Source organism: Pteropus alecto, unplaced genomic scaffold (genome assembly GCF_000325575.1).
Source record: "Pteropus alecto unplaced genomic scaffold, ASM32557v1 scaffold97, whole genome shotgun sequence".
NCBI lineage: Eukaryota > Metazoa > Chordata > Mammalia > Chiroptera > Pteropodidae > Pteropus > Pteropus alecto.
This window is the reverse complement of record NW_006439713.1, coordinates 4,952,164-4,970,509: the sequence shown is the minus strand read 5'-3', so window position 1 is coordinate 4,970,509 and position 18,346 is coordinate 4,952,164. Positions and strand designations below refer to the sequence as shown.

Below are 18,346 nucleotides of genomic sequence, written 5' to 3'. Positions count from 1 at the left end.
CTCTTCCTGTGTCAGAAAGTAGAGAGTTTACTTTCTGGGGCAGTTTTTACTGTTGAAGATGTAGGTGAGCCTCTGTTTTAAAAACAGAAGGAGTAAGTAACAGTTCGAATACTGAATAATGAGAAATGTCCCTCCCTTTCTTCCCTCACTGGGCTCCCAAGAGAAAAGTCCTAGTTGATGATGACAGTTTTGAACCACAAGCCCAGCCCTCACTGCTTCTAGTCAGTTTCACTCTGAAATATAGACAGCCAGAGATCACCAGATGTACAAACTGAAACAAAGGGAGTAGGAGAACCCATGTGAAATTTATTAGAAGGTGGATAGACGTTGAACAAATAAATCTCTTGGATTTATTTGTTGGAAAGTAGGAGAAAGAGTAAGGTCAACATCTGAATAAGAGAATGTCAGAATGGGAACTCAGAGAAAGCAAAGGGGAGGAAATAATGTAAGAAAGACTTAATTTCCACTAAGTATACAGCATAATGTCTGGGAAAAGATCCATTCCAAGTAACATCATGAAATTCTAGAACACCAGGGAAAAGAGATTTTTTTAGAGAAGAAAAAATAGAGGTTACCTGCAAAAGATCAGGAATCAGAATGGCAAACACTGAATGGTAGATTGCAGCGGGATGATGCTTTTCGAGTTTGAGAAAGTAATTTCCAGTCTGGAAGTCCATATAAAAACCAGGCGAGCAATAAACTTGAGAGGTGAATAAAGGTTTTCATCATGTGAAATTTTACATTTTTTATGTCCTGTGTACCCTTTCTCAAGATTATATCGATATGACAAAGTAAGCCAGAGAAAGCAAAATCTTTCTTGAGGTGAAAGAAATATGAGGTCTAACACATAAGACTCAAATAGCAAACCAGTACAAATACTCCTCTAAGTGGCGCAAATAGTAATCAGTTGGTGATAAATTCACAGAAAACTAAGCAAATGAAGAAAATGAGGCAATTCTTAATGCAGGGGAAGTTGTTTTACGTGAAAGGATAGGGCATGCCGGTGTACTTTGTGGCTCACTTTTGATCACTGAATGTTGCTACAGATTATGACGGGCAAAGGAGAATGCCAGTGCCACTCACTGAGCTCTAGAATACCTAGTGGATCTGGGGTGGTGGTGGGATTCTGGTTTGGACTTGTGTCTACTGAAATTCCCAGAAGACATCAGATGAAGAGACGTTTGGCAGTACATAGATCTGATACTTTACAGATCTCAACAGTCTGTCTCCTCATCTGTAAACAGAGAAAATAATCTCTACTTCATTAAATCATTGGGCAGTACTGTGTCATATATCAGTTTTTAAAAATAAGCATGGGTATTTCTTAGAATTTCAAGGTAGGTTACTTCAGGGTCATCTATTTTGTCCATATCTATGTAATTTTACATTTTACATATAAATATTTTTCCAGTATGAAACGGAGACTTCCTACGCGTTCCTCGATTTTGAATGCAAAGAATCAGAGATTGAATAATCAGGCATTTGAAAATTCAGCTTATAAAGATGATGATGATGAAGATGTCATCATCTTAGAAGAAAACAGTACTCCCAAGCCCGCAGGAGATCACGATGTTGAAGTGAAGTTGGAGCTGAGTCACATGGAGCACAGTGGTCTGCCGGTCGAGCCGGTGGGTGATAATGAACCTTGTGGCCAGACCAGTTCAGCCGGCATCTCATCATCCAGGTGTGATCAGGGAACTGCAGTGGCCACCCAGACGGAATTACCAAGTGCAGTTGTTAAAAAGGAAGAACCCGTTGAAGATGACATAGATGCAAGAAATGACAAGGCTGTCCTGCCATCACATGTGGAAGCTGAAGGAAAGACGCATGAAACCCAGAAAACTTTTGATAAATCTGTGGGTGAGGCTGGCTGCCAGTTAAATGACCTGAAAAAGGAGCTGCTTCTGGTCACTCAAGAAAAAGAAAATTATAAAAGACAGTGTGATATGTTTACTGACCAAATCAGAGTGTTACAACAGAGGATACTGGAAATGAACAACAAATATGTAAAGAAGGAAACGTGCCATCAGTCCACTGAAACAGATGCTGTGTTTTTACTCGAAAGTATTAATGGCACATCTGAAAGTCCGGACCTCATGCTATCTCAGTATAGGCAAGCTCTGGAAGAAATAGAGAGGCTGAAAACACAGTGTAGTGCTTTGCAGCACGTCAAGCCTGAATGTGGTCAGTGTGCCAGCAGCGAGAGCAAAAGCGAAGTGGACGAGATGGTCGTGCAGCTTGACGATGTGTTCAGACAGCTGGACAAATGCACTACCGAGAGGGATCAGTATAAAAGTGAGGTGGGTGTTATCATTCGGCGTCACGATAGTCATGGGAATCTGGGGACATCTAAGCCTTAAGGGACTGGCAGTAGCTAGATTAGAATAAACCGTATTTCCATCTACTGACTGTTACTCCACTAGTTTTCAGCTGGGGAGTGGTCCTGGGCACATGGAAGTGTGTAGGGGTAGTTTTGGTTCTTGAAATGTCTTGAGATGGGCATGGCTGCATTTTAATGGGTGGTGACCAGGTATGATAAATGTCCCGTAGTGCAAGGACATTGATGTACAGCGAAGCACTGTCCTGCTAAAATACCTATGTCATTCCCTTTTTGAGATACTCAGTTGCTAAAATATAGTGGGAACTTTTCATCCATTATTCATAAGCCTCATAATAACCATACAAGGTGGATGGTGATATCTTCATTTTATAGATGCTCCCTATGTCACTTATGATTAGCTTTGTTTGCAGATGACATGAAACCCAAATGACAGAGGCAGCTTGACAGTCATCAGAGACACAGGCTCCTTTTCCATTGTTGCTTTGCTTCACATCCTGTAGTTGTGGTCTGAGGTGGCTTTTCAGGTCCAGCTGTCATCTCTCTACATTCCAAGCAGCAGGGAAGAGGAATTTCGGTTCTGGAAATTTGCTTACATTCTGTCTTTCACAAGTTAGTCACCTGGCTAATGGGTGCCTCGGAAATGGAGTCTTTAATTCGGGATTTTTCTACTGAGGTAGAAGGAGATTTAGATATCAGAAGACAAATAGTAGCCTCTGCACATCCCTGAATTCAAATTTGAGTAGCTCCCTTAAAAAAATCTGTTTTATATATCGTATTTACATGGTGTTGGAAAGGAGGATTTCTCTGCTAAAAAGAGTTTGGAAAAAAACAGAACTGCTCCTTCCTGGAAACACCGCTGATGAAACTGTTCATTCAGGCATTCGTCTTGATGGGTTGGCCCAGGAGCTCGACGACAAAAATAAAAATGTGAGCTTCGTGTCAGAGCTGACGAGTGTGCACGATGAAAGCCACTGTGACATCAACATGACGTAGGCATTTTTATCTCGGTTTTTCAGTTTTTAGGTACCAGTTTTTTTTTTTACTCAAGGAGTAATTGACATTTTCTGTTCTTTCAATGTAAAGAGATGGAGAGGTGAAATTAAAAATGAAGCTTTGTTTATAGAAAGCTATTGGGGGCTGTTTAATGTTTTTTTGATGGTAATCTTCATCAAACAGTTTTTACATGTCTTAGCTTATATTTGCACATGATGTTGCTGTTTTAAAATTTTACAGTTAAAAAGTTAATTTTTTTTTTTTGGTCAGGTTGAATTATTGGAAATGGAGAAATCACAAATTCGTTCACAGTGTGAAGAACTGAAAACTGAAATTGAACAATTAAAATCCAGAAGTCAACAGATAGGAACAGATGTTTCAACTTCAAGTAACATTGAGGAGTCTGTAAATTTTGCTGATGGAGAAAGGTAATGTTAAATGATTACTGCGCATTAAGAGACACAGGCTCCTTATTAGTAATGAATGTTCACTAAAATCATACAGCTCTTCCTGCTAATGTGGTAGGATTTCACACTCGAAAGGAACTGTTGTTGAGAAATGATCTCCTACCATCCTTCCTTGACATCAGTTGTATTACTTTGATTTTTGGCTTAGTTTTTTAAGGATTCCATTAAATCTGTTCATGGAAATAGAAAGAGTTGAATGTTACAAGTATGGAGGGCAAGAAGTCAGAAAAAACTTCCAGCCAGTGTTTCTAAAAATGGAAACGACAGCATCTATGGTGCCTGTAGAAATGCAGATCCTTGAGCCTTAGTGCAGTCTGTTAAAATGGAAACTTTGAAACGATCTCCCAGACAATTCTTTTGCACACTAAACTTTGAGTAACTGATGATCTTTTACACCTCTGCTTTCCAAAATGTAAAGCCACATGTGGCTACTGACACTTGAATTCCAGCTAGTCTGAATTGAGATGTGCTTTAGGTATAAAATATGTGCTATAGTTTGAAGCCGTAGTGTGAAGAAAGAAAAAAGGATGTAAAATATTTTGATTATATGATGAAATCATAATATTTTTAGCTACATGGGATTAACTAAAATATGTAACTAAAATTATTGTTTCATCTTACTTTTTATTTGAACTATTTGAATATTTTAAAGTGCATATGGAGCTCACAATATTTCTCTTGACAGTGGTGTTTTATACACTAAAAGTAGGAATCTGTGACATGTCTGGTCGATGGGAAGAATTAGCCAGGGACAGTCAAAGACTTCCAAAAAATCATGGATAAGGGAGTCATAGGGTCACACTAGTCTTTTGTCTACTTTTCATGTAGATAAAAGGTTGGTTATGACAAAGGAGATATTCTTGGTAGGACATAGGATGGTTAATTTCTGCAAAGCAAACCAGAGAAATATTTGGACCATAGGCGTCTGATGGAAGATGAATGGAAAGCTTGGATAAAAACAGATGGCATGAGAATGATGTAAAATTTTATCAAAGGCCCAATAGAATCTAACCATGCAAGCCAACAAAATTTTTTTTTTTTTTTTTTTAGATGAGGCAACCCTTGGTTGACCTCACAGATTGCAAGGACCTTGTCAGCTTACAATCCCTTATTTTTTTACTTTTTACGCCTACAGCACCTGTTCTTCCTAGGTGGTCTCCCATCCAAGTACTAACCAGGCCCGACCCTGCTTAGCTTCTGAGATCAGACGGGATCGGGCTTGTTCAGGGTGGCATGGCCGTAGACAACAAAACATTTTTAAAATCACATTTTTCTGCATTGTCAACCCAAGAATGAGCATCTTGCCCCTTCAGAGATTTCCACCCTAGAATGATCAGTGTGCATAGACTGAATGTGGACTTCTCATTTGAGAGGGGCACAGAACAAGAGCCACTGTAACGTTCTCTTGATTGTGTGTTTCACTCAGTCTTTGAAGCAGAGGCAGTGGTTGCAGTACAGCTGTAGGTATTTCAAGCCTAGAATGTTCATATTCGGATACATGTGTATGAATTTGGAAGGGTTAATGATTTCATCCAGGATTTCCCAGTGTTTCTAGCAAAACACTTCCCTGTAAATGCATAGGCAAATGGATAGTTAGTGAATTTTAGTATATGAAAGGTTCAGAGAAGTTTTGCTTTTTCAGTCTTATTGAACATTATTTGACCCAATGTTTTATAAGCTTATTTGACCACAGAACTATTTCTGTTTCCTCTTAGAACATGTTTTAGGGAACAATTAAGTTTTTTTTCCTCAAAAGGAAGCTGAAATTCAAAGAAGAGACAGTCTTATTCTCAGACCAAATATTTTCACTAGTATAGCACTAGTTTTCCAGGTGATAACAATATTTTGAATTGTAAATAGCACCTTATAATTTATATTTTTTACCAGTTCATGTTTTCTTCAGTCTCAAATCAAAATTGTATTAGGTGGAACCAAACAGATACTAGTTCTGTGAAACACTACTTACCAGCAGATAAGTACTTATCACATTTAGTTATGAATTATTAAGTGGATTAATGTTTCACTTATATATTAAGGCCAACATGAATATTAAAATGTATTACAGTGTTCATCTAATGGTTGTGATATTTGCATTTACAGCCTCAAACTCCGATCTCTTCGAGTTAACGTAGGACAGCTGCTGGCCATGATTGTACCTGACCTTGATCTTCAGCAAGTGAATTATGATGTCGATGTAGTCGATGAGATTTTAGGACAGGTTGTCGAACAAATGAGTGAAATCAGTAGTACTTAAAGTATATTTTATGCAAGATAATAAAAATATTTGCTCACTTCTTTTGGTTGTACAGCTTTCAAAATGTAAACGATTTTGTTTAATAGGTATGATAGGTGACAGCCTGAAGAAACATAATTTTTACTGCATTCTATGCATTCAATTGTGGCCACAAACGTGTGGACACATTATCACACCTTTTGAAACACCTTTGAGTCGTTGGTGTTGGGCAGCTGAATAGCTAACTCATGTTTCTGTTTGAAATGTAAATATTTACAAGTAAGTCTGCAGACATATTTTTTTATTACCCTAGAGGACTTGAGTGTTTTTCACAAAGAGGTGTTCAGGTTGCCCCTAACCTTTGTGCAATCTTTTCTGGTTCCCGAAAGTGTATTTTTATCTGAATTGAGAGCTGTGCCATAATACAAATGGAAATGATACCTTCGATTTTCTTACAGAGAATTTTAAACAGGATATTTTAAAAAATGGGTTAACACTCCTGATAAGTTGTGAGTGAATTCAGCATTAATGTTTCTTTTCTGTAAATTAACTCCTGAAATATTTTATTCATGAAAGTAAGGCAAGCAAAAACTCTAACCATTTTGCCAAGATTTTCTTGTGCTGAGATTGCCAATCATGCTTAAAACAAAGTGATTTTATAGAACAAAGAAATGATCTTTGGTATAAGAAAGTATCCAAAATATTAAATGTCTCACCATGTTTACTTTGAAGCCCATTTTGGCTGCTTAGTCAGCATGGAGTGGGCACAATAATTGTTTAATATTTCTTTTTATGAAATCTCCTGTACAGCCTTTTGTAGGATTACTACAGGTTAATGTGAGTTGAGGAAGACAATCTTTCTCGAACAATACTGCATACCTTTTATTATATTACAAACCTAAGTGTTTTATATCCTGGAGTTAAGCAACAAATTGCCCTAGGATTATAGTATTACATGCTATAAAAGTTATGCTTTATTGATCCCATGTTTTGTGCAATTTTAAAGAGATGGCTTTCTATTAAGTATAACTATGTATATATATAATTAAGAATCATTATTTTCCACAACTAAAATGTGCATTATTTTTTTCAAAGTTTTATCATTGCTATTTATTTTTACTTTCATTTTTGAACATTCAGTACGTGCTCCTTTTTGTATGTATGCTTAATTACATGTCTGTTGTATATAAGATTAAAGTTTTACTGTACATTAAGTTCTAGAAAAAGCAAATAAATGAAGATCGTTTTATTTGCTTGATAAAGTAATTGAAACTGTATTTTTTGGTATGAAGCTGGTTTTCTGTCACAACTATCTATCTGGCCAAAATTTCAAATTTCTTATAATAAAATAAAAACATACGATGGCTAACTCTTCAGATATTACTTTTAAAGAATTCTATACTCGGATTATATTTTGAAAACTAAAATTGTGTCCATCAAGACCCTCAAGTTGAGCTCTTTTTACTATATTAATTACAAGGTATATATAGAAGACTGTTTCTATTAAGACTGCTTTTATCTTGAGAGGCAGTGTGTGCATTTATGCTTATATTTTATACTTGAGAAAATTTTCTGCAAATAAATCATTTAATTTAAAGAAAACTTGCCTCAATGATAGCAGCCATGTAGAGTATGTCTAAATTTGTGAATATTTATGTAGCAATTCTTTCTGGAATTTGCTATTCTTCCCTTCCTTTTGGTCAGATATATTCTTGCAAAAAAAAAAATCTATTTTATATGGCTGTTACCCGACTTAATGGGAAAGTTAATCATAGAGTTAGTAACAAAGCTTTTTTGCTAATTGCTTTTTCAGAAGTACTTACATATTTTTCCCTTTAAATAAAAATATTGCCAAGGTATGATTCTTCGAAAATGTGGCTAAAAAATTTCACAGAAGACCAACATGGGCTTTCATGGTATATATGGTATTTGGGTAGAGATACCTATCTTGATTGTTGTTATTTTAAATTTGTAAAAAGCTAGTGTAAGGTGTCAGTGTTGCTTAAAAACAGCATGGATATTTACAAATGGGACCTGCTTTAGTCAGCTAAGGCTACAAAAATCCCTAAAAGCTAAGTGTTGACACCACAGGAGGGGTTTGTCATGTTGATGTGCCCTTTATTTGGGCCTGAAATTCCTCATGGGTACTAGTACCACTGGTGACTCTGCCCATGGTCTCAGACGCTTGATTCTTGCTCTCACATGGCCCATTAATTAGGTCATTATTTGTCACTGAGAAATCATTAAAGTGATATATACTGGTGGTTCTCACTAGCTGCATATTTGAATTACCTGGGGAGGTTTTTGGAATCACAGTGGAGGATACACCTCCTACTAATTACGCCAGAGTCTTTGGAATCGGACCAGGTATCAGCGTTTTTCAAGGCCTCCCAGTACGCTGGCAGAGCTGAGGGCCGTCGATCTGTGCCTTCCAGCGATGAGCGTTTACAGCATTGAACTCAAGTGGCTCCTGAAACAAACTCAGGATCAGCATGGGCACTTTCTCACTGGGGCGAGCAAGGCAGGAGCGGGGAGAGGAGCAGAATTGGTGCCCACGATAGAAATGTAAGTGGGACAGAATGGAATCAAGTGAAAAGACTGCCCTACCGCCTACCTAAGGGTAACTACTATTGTCTTTTGGATGCCCTTCCAGAAAAGATTAGCTGCATAATACATACACATTCACATATATGCACTCAGTTTATATTAAAGTTTATATCTATATATGATTATATATTTGTATCAAGTTTACACAAAGGTGTTACACCACGTAATCGGTAACAACATTTCTATATTACTCTTGAACAGCTTTAGTCACATTCTATGATAGGAAAGTTCTTAATGCTCATTTATTTCTCAGTCTTTTGCAAAAATATTACAAAAAAGGCTGCTAGGAGAATCAATGTACATCACACATACTTTTTCAGGTATATCCAAGTACAAATCCCTTGCAGTGACTATGGATAGGTCGAAGAGTGTATGCAGGAATTCATATTCATGAAAAATAATAAAATGTATGAGCGTGTTTTTTTCCTTCATCAACTTTGGGTATGTGAAAAAATGGCAGCTTGTATTTGTCTCAGGTTGAACATGTTTTCAGATGTTTTATTGGCCATTTTATTTTCTTTTTCTGTGTATTACATCATATTCTTTGCCTACTCTTTAGGATTCTTTCTCTTATCGCTTGAAAGAAGCAAAAAGCCTGTGTTAATGACGCCTAAACACTACCCAGACCATGTCTGGCTCTCAGAAGATCCATAGCAGGCTTAGTCTTATTTTGCAGTGTCTCATAAACAGGCCCATTGGAGTGTAGTGAGACCCACTAGATTCAGGTCTTTCCATATATTTGTCATTGGCCATGGGTCACAAAAGGAATGCCATTAATATCTGCTTTGTATAGAGGAAAATATATATGTGTTAGCTTGTGTTAGCTTTTTAGAATTAAATGTCACGTTCCCAAAGTTTAGTCCTATAAACTGGCCTGTAGGGAGAAAGTCAAGACCAAAGGGGAGTGTCTTGGTAAATTCAAGCCATTCAAATACAGGTGAAGTTATTAACTGCATCATAGAGAGTGCATTAACTTATAAAATGAGTGTAAATCAAGTTCCTACACAAACATTCTCACAAGAATGAGTCGTGAGTAAATGCAATTTACTATTTCAAACGTGCAAAACAAGTTCAACCTTGAGGTTCCGAGATTCCAAGTAATTTGCAAAGCAGATCTCAATATGGTAACAATATACAGTCCTGGTTTAAATCTGACTCAGCTGTATCTTTGGAACAAAATGTAATTGTGCTTTATATTCACAAAGTACACGAGTCATCAACATACTTGCTAATTCCCATGGGTTTCCTGTCAAATGCTGTTGGAAGTTGCGGGCCTGTGTTTTGAAAGTCGGTACTGTGATCTGAACCAAAGCTGGCTAATTAAATTTTTTTGTGTGGAAAAATATACATAAAATTTACCATTTAACCATCTGTAAGTATGTGATTCAGTAGCATTCAGTATATTAACACTGCTGTGCAATCACCCCTATCCATTTCCAGAATTTCATCCCAAACAAACCACCAAACTCCATCCCCCAAACCCCCAGCTTGTGGGGAGCTCTACGTTCTGTCTCTGAATTTGCTTATCCTAGGTACTTCGTGTAAGTGGAAACAACATATTTGTTCTTTTGTATCTGGCTTATTTTACTCTGCATGATATTTTTAAGATTCATTCATGTTGTATATCTCAGATTTCTTTTTAAGGCTGAATAATATTCCATTGTATGTGCCACATTTTGTTTATTCATTCATCTGTCCGTGGACATCTGGGTTCCACCTTTTTGCTATTAAGAACAATGCTAAGAACATTACCTAGGAGTGGAATTGCTGAATTACATGGTAATTCTGTGTTTAAGTGTTTGAGGAATTGCCAGACTGTCCCCAGAGACTACACCATTTACATATCTACCAGCAGTGCAGGAGTGTTCCAGTCTCTCCTCATCCTCTCCAACATTGATATTGTCTTGTGTTTTGTTTTGTGTTGTTTTGTTTTTTTATAATAGCCATCCTAAAGGGTATGAGGAAGGGGTATTTTCATGTGCTTATTGGCCATTTGTAGATCTTCTTTGGAGAAATATCTATTCAAGACTTTTGCCCATTTTTTAAATGGGTTCATTGAGTTGCAGGAGTTTTTTTTTTTTTTTAAATGTATTCTGGATATTAATCTTTTATCAGAATTTCATGTGCTTATTGGCCATTTGTAGATCTTCTTTGGAGAAATATCTATTCAAGTCTTTTGCCCATTTTTTAAATGGGTTCGTTGAGTTGCAGGAGTTTTGTTTTGTTTTTTTAATGTATTCTGGATATTAATCTTTTATCAGATATGTGATTTGCAGATATTTTCTTCTATTCTGTCGGTGGTTTTTGCATTCTTGATCATGTCCTTTAAGGCATAAGAGTTTTTAATTTTGGTGAAGTCCCATTTTTTCTTTTTTTAATCTGTGCTTTTGGTATCATATTCAACAAATCATTGACTAATTAAGCGTCATGAAGATTTTCCTGTTCTAAGAGTTTATCATTTTAGCTCTTAACATTTAGGTCTCTGATTCATTTTGAGTTAATTTTTGCACATGGCGTAAGATTCCAAATTCCTTCTTTGCATGTGGATATCGTTTCCATAGTACTATTTGTTGAAAAAGTCTTTCTTTTACCTAGTGAATGGTCATCTTGTCCTTGTCAAAAATTGACCATACATATGAGGATTGATTTCTGGGTTCTCTGTTCCATTGGTCTGTATTTCCTTATGCCAGTGCCACTGTTTTGATTACTATTGTTTTCTAGTACATTTTGAAATCAGGAAGTGTGAGTCCTCCAACTTTTTCAAGATCGTTTTGGCTATTCAGGGTCCCTTGAGATTCCATACAAATTTTAGGACAGGTATTTCTATTTCTGCAAAACACGCTGTTGGGATTCTAAGAGGAATCGCATTGAATCTGTAGGTTATTTGGGGCAGCATTGTCATCTTAACAATATTAAGCCCTACCACATAATGGGATATCTTTTATGTCTTCTTTAATTTTAGCGATGTTTTGTAGTTTTCATTGTACAAGTCTTTCACCTCCTTGGTGGTTTATTCCTAAGTGTTTTATTCTTTTTGATGTTGTTGTAAATGAAATTGTCTTATCAGAGAATTTACTTTCTGAATGTTCATTGTTAGTGTTTAGAAATGCAACTTATTTTTGTGTGATTTTGTGTCCCACAAGTCTGCTGAATTCCTTTAATAGCTCTAACAGTTGTTTTTTTTTTTGGTGTGAAATCTTTAGGGTTTTGTACGTAAAAGATGATGTCATCTGCAAAGAGATAATTTGATTTCTTCCTTTCCAGTTTAGATGTCTTTCATTTCTTTTTCTTGCTTAATTGCTCTAGCTAGAACTGCCAATACAGTGTTGAATAGAAGCAGTGAAGTTGGGTATCATCTTTGTTCCTAATCCTAGGGGAAAAGCTTTCAGTCGTTCACCGCCAAGTATGATGTTAGCTGTGGATTTTTCATATACCACCTTTATCATATTAAGGAAGTTTCCTTCTACTCCTAGTTTACTATTGTTTTTCTTTTTTAATCATGAAAGTGTGTTGAATTTTGTTAAATGCTTTTTCTGCATCAAATGAGATGATTGAGTTTTTTTCCCTCCTTCATGTCACTAATGTGAATTACATTGATTGCTCTTTATGTTTTGAGTCATTCTTGCATTCCAGGATTAAATCTATCTTGGTCATGGTGTTTAATGCTTTTAATATGTTGCTGAATTTGGTTTGCTAGTATTTTGTTGAAGTTTTTTGCATCAGTATTCATAATGTTGCTATGTATTTTTGTTTTCTTGTAGTGTCTGTCTGGCATTGGTATTGGGGTAATGGCCTCAGAATGTGTTAAAAAAAGAGGAAAGAGGAGTCCTCCTCTTTAATTTTTTGGAAAAGTTTGAGGAGGATTAATTCTTTAACTGTTTGGTGAAATTTACCTGTGAATCCATCTAAGGTTTTTCTTCTGGGGAGGTTTTTTGTAATTGAGTCCGTTTCTTTACTAGTTATAAGTCTATTTTGATTTGTTACTTCTTCAAGATTAACTTTTGGTATATTGTGTATTTCTAGAAATTCATTCATATGGGTTATCCAATTTACTGGCAAATACTTGGTCTTAGTATATTCTTTTTTTTACTTCCATAAAAGTACTCTTTTTTCCTTCCATAACATCAGTAGTAATGTCCCTGCTTTCTTTTCTGATCTTAGTAAGTCGAATATTTTTTTTTTTCTCAATGTAGCTAAAGATTTGTCAGTTTTGTTGGTCTTTTCAATTTTCAAAGAACCAACTTTCAGTTTTGTTGATTTTTCTCTCTTTTCTCTATTGCCCTTCCCATATTTTGAAGCAAATTCTAAACATGTAATATCTGTAAGTAATTTAGTATTATCTCTAAAATATGAGATTAAAATTTTTCATTTTAGATTTTAAATGAGAATTTTAAAGCACAAAAACAATACAGTTATTATACCTTAAATATTAATAATTCTTTAGTCCCAAGTCTAGTCAGTGCTCAGATTTCTTTGGTCCCTTCATAAGTATTTTTCCAGCTGCTTTGTTTGACTTGGCCAGATCCAAGCGGAATGCACACATTGCATTTGGTTGCTATGTCTCAAATTTCTTTAAATCTGTAGGTTTTCTTCCAGTGTTCTTTCTTTTTAGTCATGGAAGGAGCCAGAACACTTTTCTTTTAGAATTTCCCTCATTTTGGTATCATTGAGTTTTTTAAAAATAACCTCTCAAAAAAACAAAATACCTCTCTTATATTTCCTGTAAACTGGTAGGTAGATCTACATCATTCAACAGATTCAAATCCTTTCCTTTTGGAAGAATTCTTCATAGGTGTTATTTCTTCTTATTGCCTTGCACTGAGTACATAATATATGTATTTGTCTCCTTTTGTTATATTAAGATCAATCAGTGAGTTTAGGCGGTATGCTAATACATCCTTCATAAAGTTCCCTATCAGTCATTTACCTAATGATTTTAGCATTCGTTAGTAGTCACACCTAGATGCATTATTTTATTAGGAGTTGCGAAATGTGGTACACAAGTCCAGCCTGGAGCCAAACTCAATTCCTTTTGAGTTGGTGGGAAATCTATAAAGAAAACCTAGTTTTCCTGAGGTATTGTTCATATAAAATAGGCAGGGTAAATGATTGACTGCTGCCTTATTTCCTAAATACTTTCCAAAGGTAACCAGTTGGTTTTTTTGTTGTTGTTAATGTAGGAGTTGCGAAATGTGGTACACAAGTCCAGCCTGGAGCCAAACTCAATTCCTTTTGAGTTGGTGGGAAATCTATAAAGAAAACCTAGTTTTCCTGAGGTATTGTTCATATAAAATAGGCAGGGTAAATGATTGACTGCTGCCTTATTTCCTAAATACTTTCCAAAGGTAACCAGTTGGTTTTTTTGTTGTTAATATCATTATGAACTTGTGAATTTTAACATTTACTATGTTTCAGTTCATTGTGGCAATTTTCCAGTGTTAAATTGTCTCACTTTGGCTGGAGGTTTCTAAACTGACTCTTGTGTCTTTATTATAGAAACCTGAGTAGTCTTTGATAATTTTCTTGTTTTCTGGTACAATAGGGTGTTTGAGGCTCATCTAATACATTTTCTGTTTTAGAACAGGAAACAGCCATTCCTCCAAGGAGCTCTGGTTCTTTTCATAGAGACCATAATCTAGGCACAGACATATTCATTGCTTCTTGTTTGGACATTTCTTCCAGGTCTTCTTAGTGAACTGAGCTAGGAAATACTTTTTTCTTTAAGAGAAAATATATATTGACTATATACCAATATTGCCAATTTAGAAGTTTCATTTATTTTCTTAAGATTTTATATTTCTAGAATTCTGGTCTTTTCTCTTTTGCTGGAAATTTTGATTCCTAACCATATAATTATTTATTTGCTTTTCCCATATATAAACACATGTATTCATATACATGCGTACCAATACCGATATCATTCTAGCCATTGGGTGACAGAACAAGTTTAAACTTTCTTTGAGAGATTATCACATTTCTGTGCTTGCCAGTCACTGGAAATAATCCCTGTGCTCATCGTAAGGCTTCTTCATCCATACTATTCCATGAGTCAGTGTTTCTTTTTGATTGCTGAATAGAGTTCCATTGTATGAATATGACAGTTTGGTTATCTTTTCTACTGTCGATGGATATTTGGTGTCTTTCCCATTTCGGCTATTATGAATAAAGCTGCTACAAACATTCTTGTGCAAGTCTGTTCTCATTTCCCTTACATATATATATAAATACCAAGAATTGGAATTGCTGAGTCACAGGGTAAACACATTTGAGACTTTTTTAGAAACTACTTAACAGTTTCCTACAGTTTTTGTGTCTTAGTTCAGGCCGCTACAACGAAACACCATAGACTGGGTGGCTTAAATAACAAACATTTATTTCTCACAGTTTTGGAGGCTAGGGAAGTCCCAGATCAAGGGGCCAGCAGATCCAGAACCTGAGGGTACTCCTGGTTTGTAGACGGCTGTCTTCTCACTATCTTCTCACATAGCAAAGGAAGTAGGGCATGGGATAGAGAGAGTCGAGTCTCTTCCTCCCCTTATCAGGGTACCAATCCTATGCTCAGGGCTCCACCCTCATAACCTCCACCTTAATTAGCTCCCAAAGCTCCCACCTCTAAATACTATCACACTGGGGATTAAGGCTTGAACATAGGAATTTGGGAGGGACACGAAACACTGTGTCCATAGCGATTGGTATCATTTTGCACGCCAGCCAGCAGTGTGCCAGAGGTCCTGTGCATTCTGTGCCGATTTCTAACTTTTCCCATTTTCCCTTGTCTTTTTATTCTGATAAAATTTGCTCAACATCTTTTCCCAACCCAGTATTGAATTTTCTTCTGTTAAATTTGTTGTGCACTTTTATTCCCCATTCTTTAATAATGTTTTATTAGTACTAATTCTGACTTCAGATATTTATTCCAGAGTTTTCACACTTAGAAAATGAAATGATAGGAAAGTGGGCTCAGAGAAGTCTTTTTTTTTTTATTGGTTTTTAAAGCCAAGTTAAGATTTATTCTCTTTATATTCATTTTCACTATAAAAGACCAAATAACCTTGGTCCCCTCGGAGTGATACGATTCTGCTAGAGTCAGTGCTTGGAGCCCAAAGTGAAGTTCAGTGGTTATTGAGGCATCCAGTCAGAGTGACTTGTGATGGAACTTAAGTCCAGCCTGGAGCCAAACTCAGGTCTCCACCAAATACTTCTCTCTCTGTCTATCTTTTTAAGAAAAGATTTGTCACAGTCTAGGGCCCCACTCTGGGTCACCAGCTCCTGGTGATGGCTCGCCAGGCAGGAATGGACGTCATGTCTCAAAATTTTTCACCAAGAAAGCCAATTCTTTCATGTATGTTTAAGCATGCGTCTTAATCTTTAGAATCCTGGCACCTCAGGAGATGGTCAGAGGATTCATTTGTGAATTGACAACATTGGTCAGAAATGTGGAGAAACTTGATAGTTATGAGACATTTAATCCGGGGCTTTCCAAATCAGAAAGATTATCAGACTCTCCTGGGAGCTTGTGAAAAGGCAGGTACCTGTCCCCCCCCACCACCACCCCCAGTTGGATAGTCTAAATCAGTGAGCTGGGCAGAGCCAGGAATCTGTACTTTTAAAACAGCTAGATGATCTACAGTACATATTTGTCATTCCCAGTCCAAGCTCTCTAAATCCTAGCCATAACTTAAGAGAGAACATGAAAAGTCTGCATATCTGTATTACATTATCCTAGTTTACTGTAGAAATGAGCTTTAAGAGCTTAATTCTTGTCAACATGAGACATCCATTTGTAGACAATTTGTATACCTTTCATACAACTGGCTAAAAGCATCAACCAGTGTTTATATAAGAATCCATGTCAATTCTTTTTCCCAAAAATGCCAGGAATAGTTGGCTCCTCAGATGAACCTGTATGTTCCTTTTATGAAGTAAAAGCTATGCATCCCAAGTTACTTGTTTCCTGGCTTTCAAGGCAGCTCAAGGGTAAACTGTCCCATTCGAAAAGGTCAGCTGCATCTATTTTTACCTTCTGATTTACAACCTCCCTTTAAAATCTTAAATTCTGTTTTTAAAAAGTGTGTATAACCACATCCGCTAATTGAGGTACAATGTAAGCAATCCAAGTATTGAACAATCCCAGAGCTTTGAACTCTCCAAAATGTTCTAGAAGCCAATATATAAAAAACATCTCAATTTTTGTTTACGAAAGGAGAACGAGACATGTTGATTTCAGTGCTATATCTAGAGAGAGAAAGAAGAGGGTAAAGGTGGGGAGTGGGAGAGTCACCTGGGGGAAGGCTTTCTTCTGAAAGGCTGCACAGGGCAGCACTCATTTTTGCAAAGTCCCTTGGTCTTGGAGGCCCAGAAACCTGCTGTCAGCGCAAGGTGGATGTCCATCTGTCATGGCCCATCTAGTCTCCACCAAGCTCCCAGACTAATGTATGCAACAGGATTCTAGTTAGTTTAGAATGAGAATCAAAGTTGCCTTTGAAACACACATGTCCATTTGACCTGCTCATTTAGTCCAAAGGCTTCGGGGTCATTGCCCTACCCATCCTTTCCCACCCCAGGTCCCACTGTTCCCACTTCGTGCCCCTTGTCAACTCTGAGTTTATTTAACTTGAATCCTGATTTCCGAGAGCTGCTCTTGCCAAACTTTATCACCTGAAGCCCACTTTAAATGCTCCCTTCTCTTCAAACTTCGAGCCTTTGAATCCAAAATAACCTCGTCCTCAGAACTGTAAGAGCACAATTGTCCTTTCACGCTGCTTTTCACTTTATCTTTTTATTATAATTATTTGTGAACATAACTACAGGAGGCTCGAAGATAGCCTCTGCGTCTTATTGACGTTTGAAACTCCAGAGACCAAGACAGGGCCTGAAACAGGTTACAACTGTACCATACCGCTGCCCCAGTGAAAGACAGACTCGGTAGTCCTGGGCGGGTCAGAGTTACAGTCCCCCCGCCGTCCTACGGGACTTCTCTCCCTTTTACCCTTGCGGGTAAGTCTGAGTCAGCTTCCCTATCCACTGTATACTCAGCGCCAGCACTGGGTCCAGCGTAGAGCAGATTTTCAGTAAATGTTTGCTAAAACAATGAGTCAACAAGGGAAGAAAAGATTGAGCGAATGAATCGGCGAGCTCACGCATTCTGCCACCCGTGCGTGGGTTCAGCCGGGAATGAATGAGGTGTTGGCGCGAGTCCTGATTGGATGACTCAGCCGCGCGGGACGGTCCTCGGGGGCTGGGCCGGGGCGTGGCGTCCGTAGCCACGCCCACACAGGGCGGGGCCTGTGTGCGCGCGGGAACCTTAGCGCGCCGCGGCGCCGCTGACTGACCGCGTTCCTGCAGGTACTGCTTCCGCGGCGCCGGCTCCCGCGTCCCGGTGTCCCCGCGTCCCCGCGGGTCTCCGGACCGGGCCGGGCTGGGCTGGGTTCGGGCGAGAGGCTTTCGCTGAGGGCAGGCGGCGGGGCCCGGGACAGCTACGGAGCAGCGGGCGCTCCGGCGGCCGGTTTCCGCCCAGGTCTCTGGCCCCGCGCGCTCTCTCCCCGCCAGGCTTGGTCTGGGCTTCCCGGGCCGGGCGCCCTGCTTCGTGCGGCCTGGGACGGAGAGGGCGTCCCCTGCGCTGGGAGGCCCCCTGCCCTGGGCGGCCCGCCCCTGAGACGTGGGTCCCCCCGCAGCCCCGGTTCCCTCCTCTGGCCCGTCCGCCTG

General features: G+C 38.1%; 2 protein-coding genes and 1 non-coding gene across 4 annotated transcripts in view; 2 read left to right on the top strand and 1 right to left on the bottom strand.

Annotated features, from left to right (window-relative positions):
* The window catches only part of MORC3 (MORC family CW-type zinc finger 3), a 37,041-nt gene extending 29,638 nt beyond the window's left edge, over window positions 1-7,403 (top strand). Inside the window, exons 15-17 of the mRNA XM_006916751.3 lie at window positions 1,412-2,300; window positions 3,605-3,762; window positions 5,902-7,403. Of these exons, the coding sequence (XP_006916813.1) occupies window positions 1,412-2,300; window positions 3,605-3,762; window positions 5,902-6,055 (1,201 nt within the window). The 3' untranslated portion in view covers window positions 6,056-7,403. The remainder of the gene's footprint in view (window positions 1-1,411; window positions 2,301-3,604; window positions 3,763-5,901) is intronic.
* Window positions 4,928-5,046, bottom strand: LOC112483783. Its single transcript, XR_003047767.1, has one exon. It is a non-coding gene; the product is annotated as a 5S ribosomal RNA (ribosomal RNA).
* A 10,510-nt stretch (window positions 7,404-17,913) lies between the features above and the next one.
* The window catches only part of CHAF1B (chromatin assembly factor 1 subunit B), a 19,691-nt gene continuing 19,258 nt past the window's right edge, over window positions 17,914-18,346 (top strand). Inside the window, exon 1 of one of the 2 annotated variants that reach the window (XM_006916750.3) lies at window positions 17,914-17,986. The gene's annotated coding sequence lies outside the window, so the exon portion shown is untranslated. Of the gene's footprint in view, window positions 17,987-18,020; window positions 18,159-18,346 lie in introns of those variants that run through there. The other variant, XM_015593132.2, reaches the window with a different exon arrangement.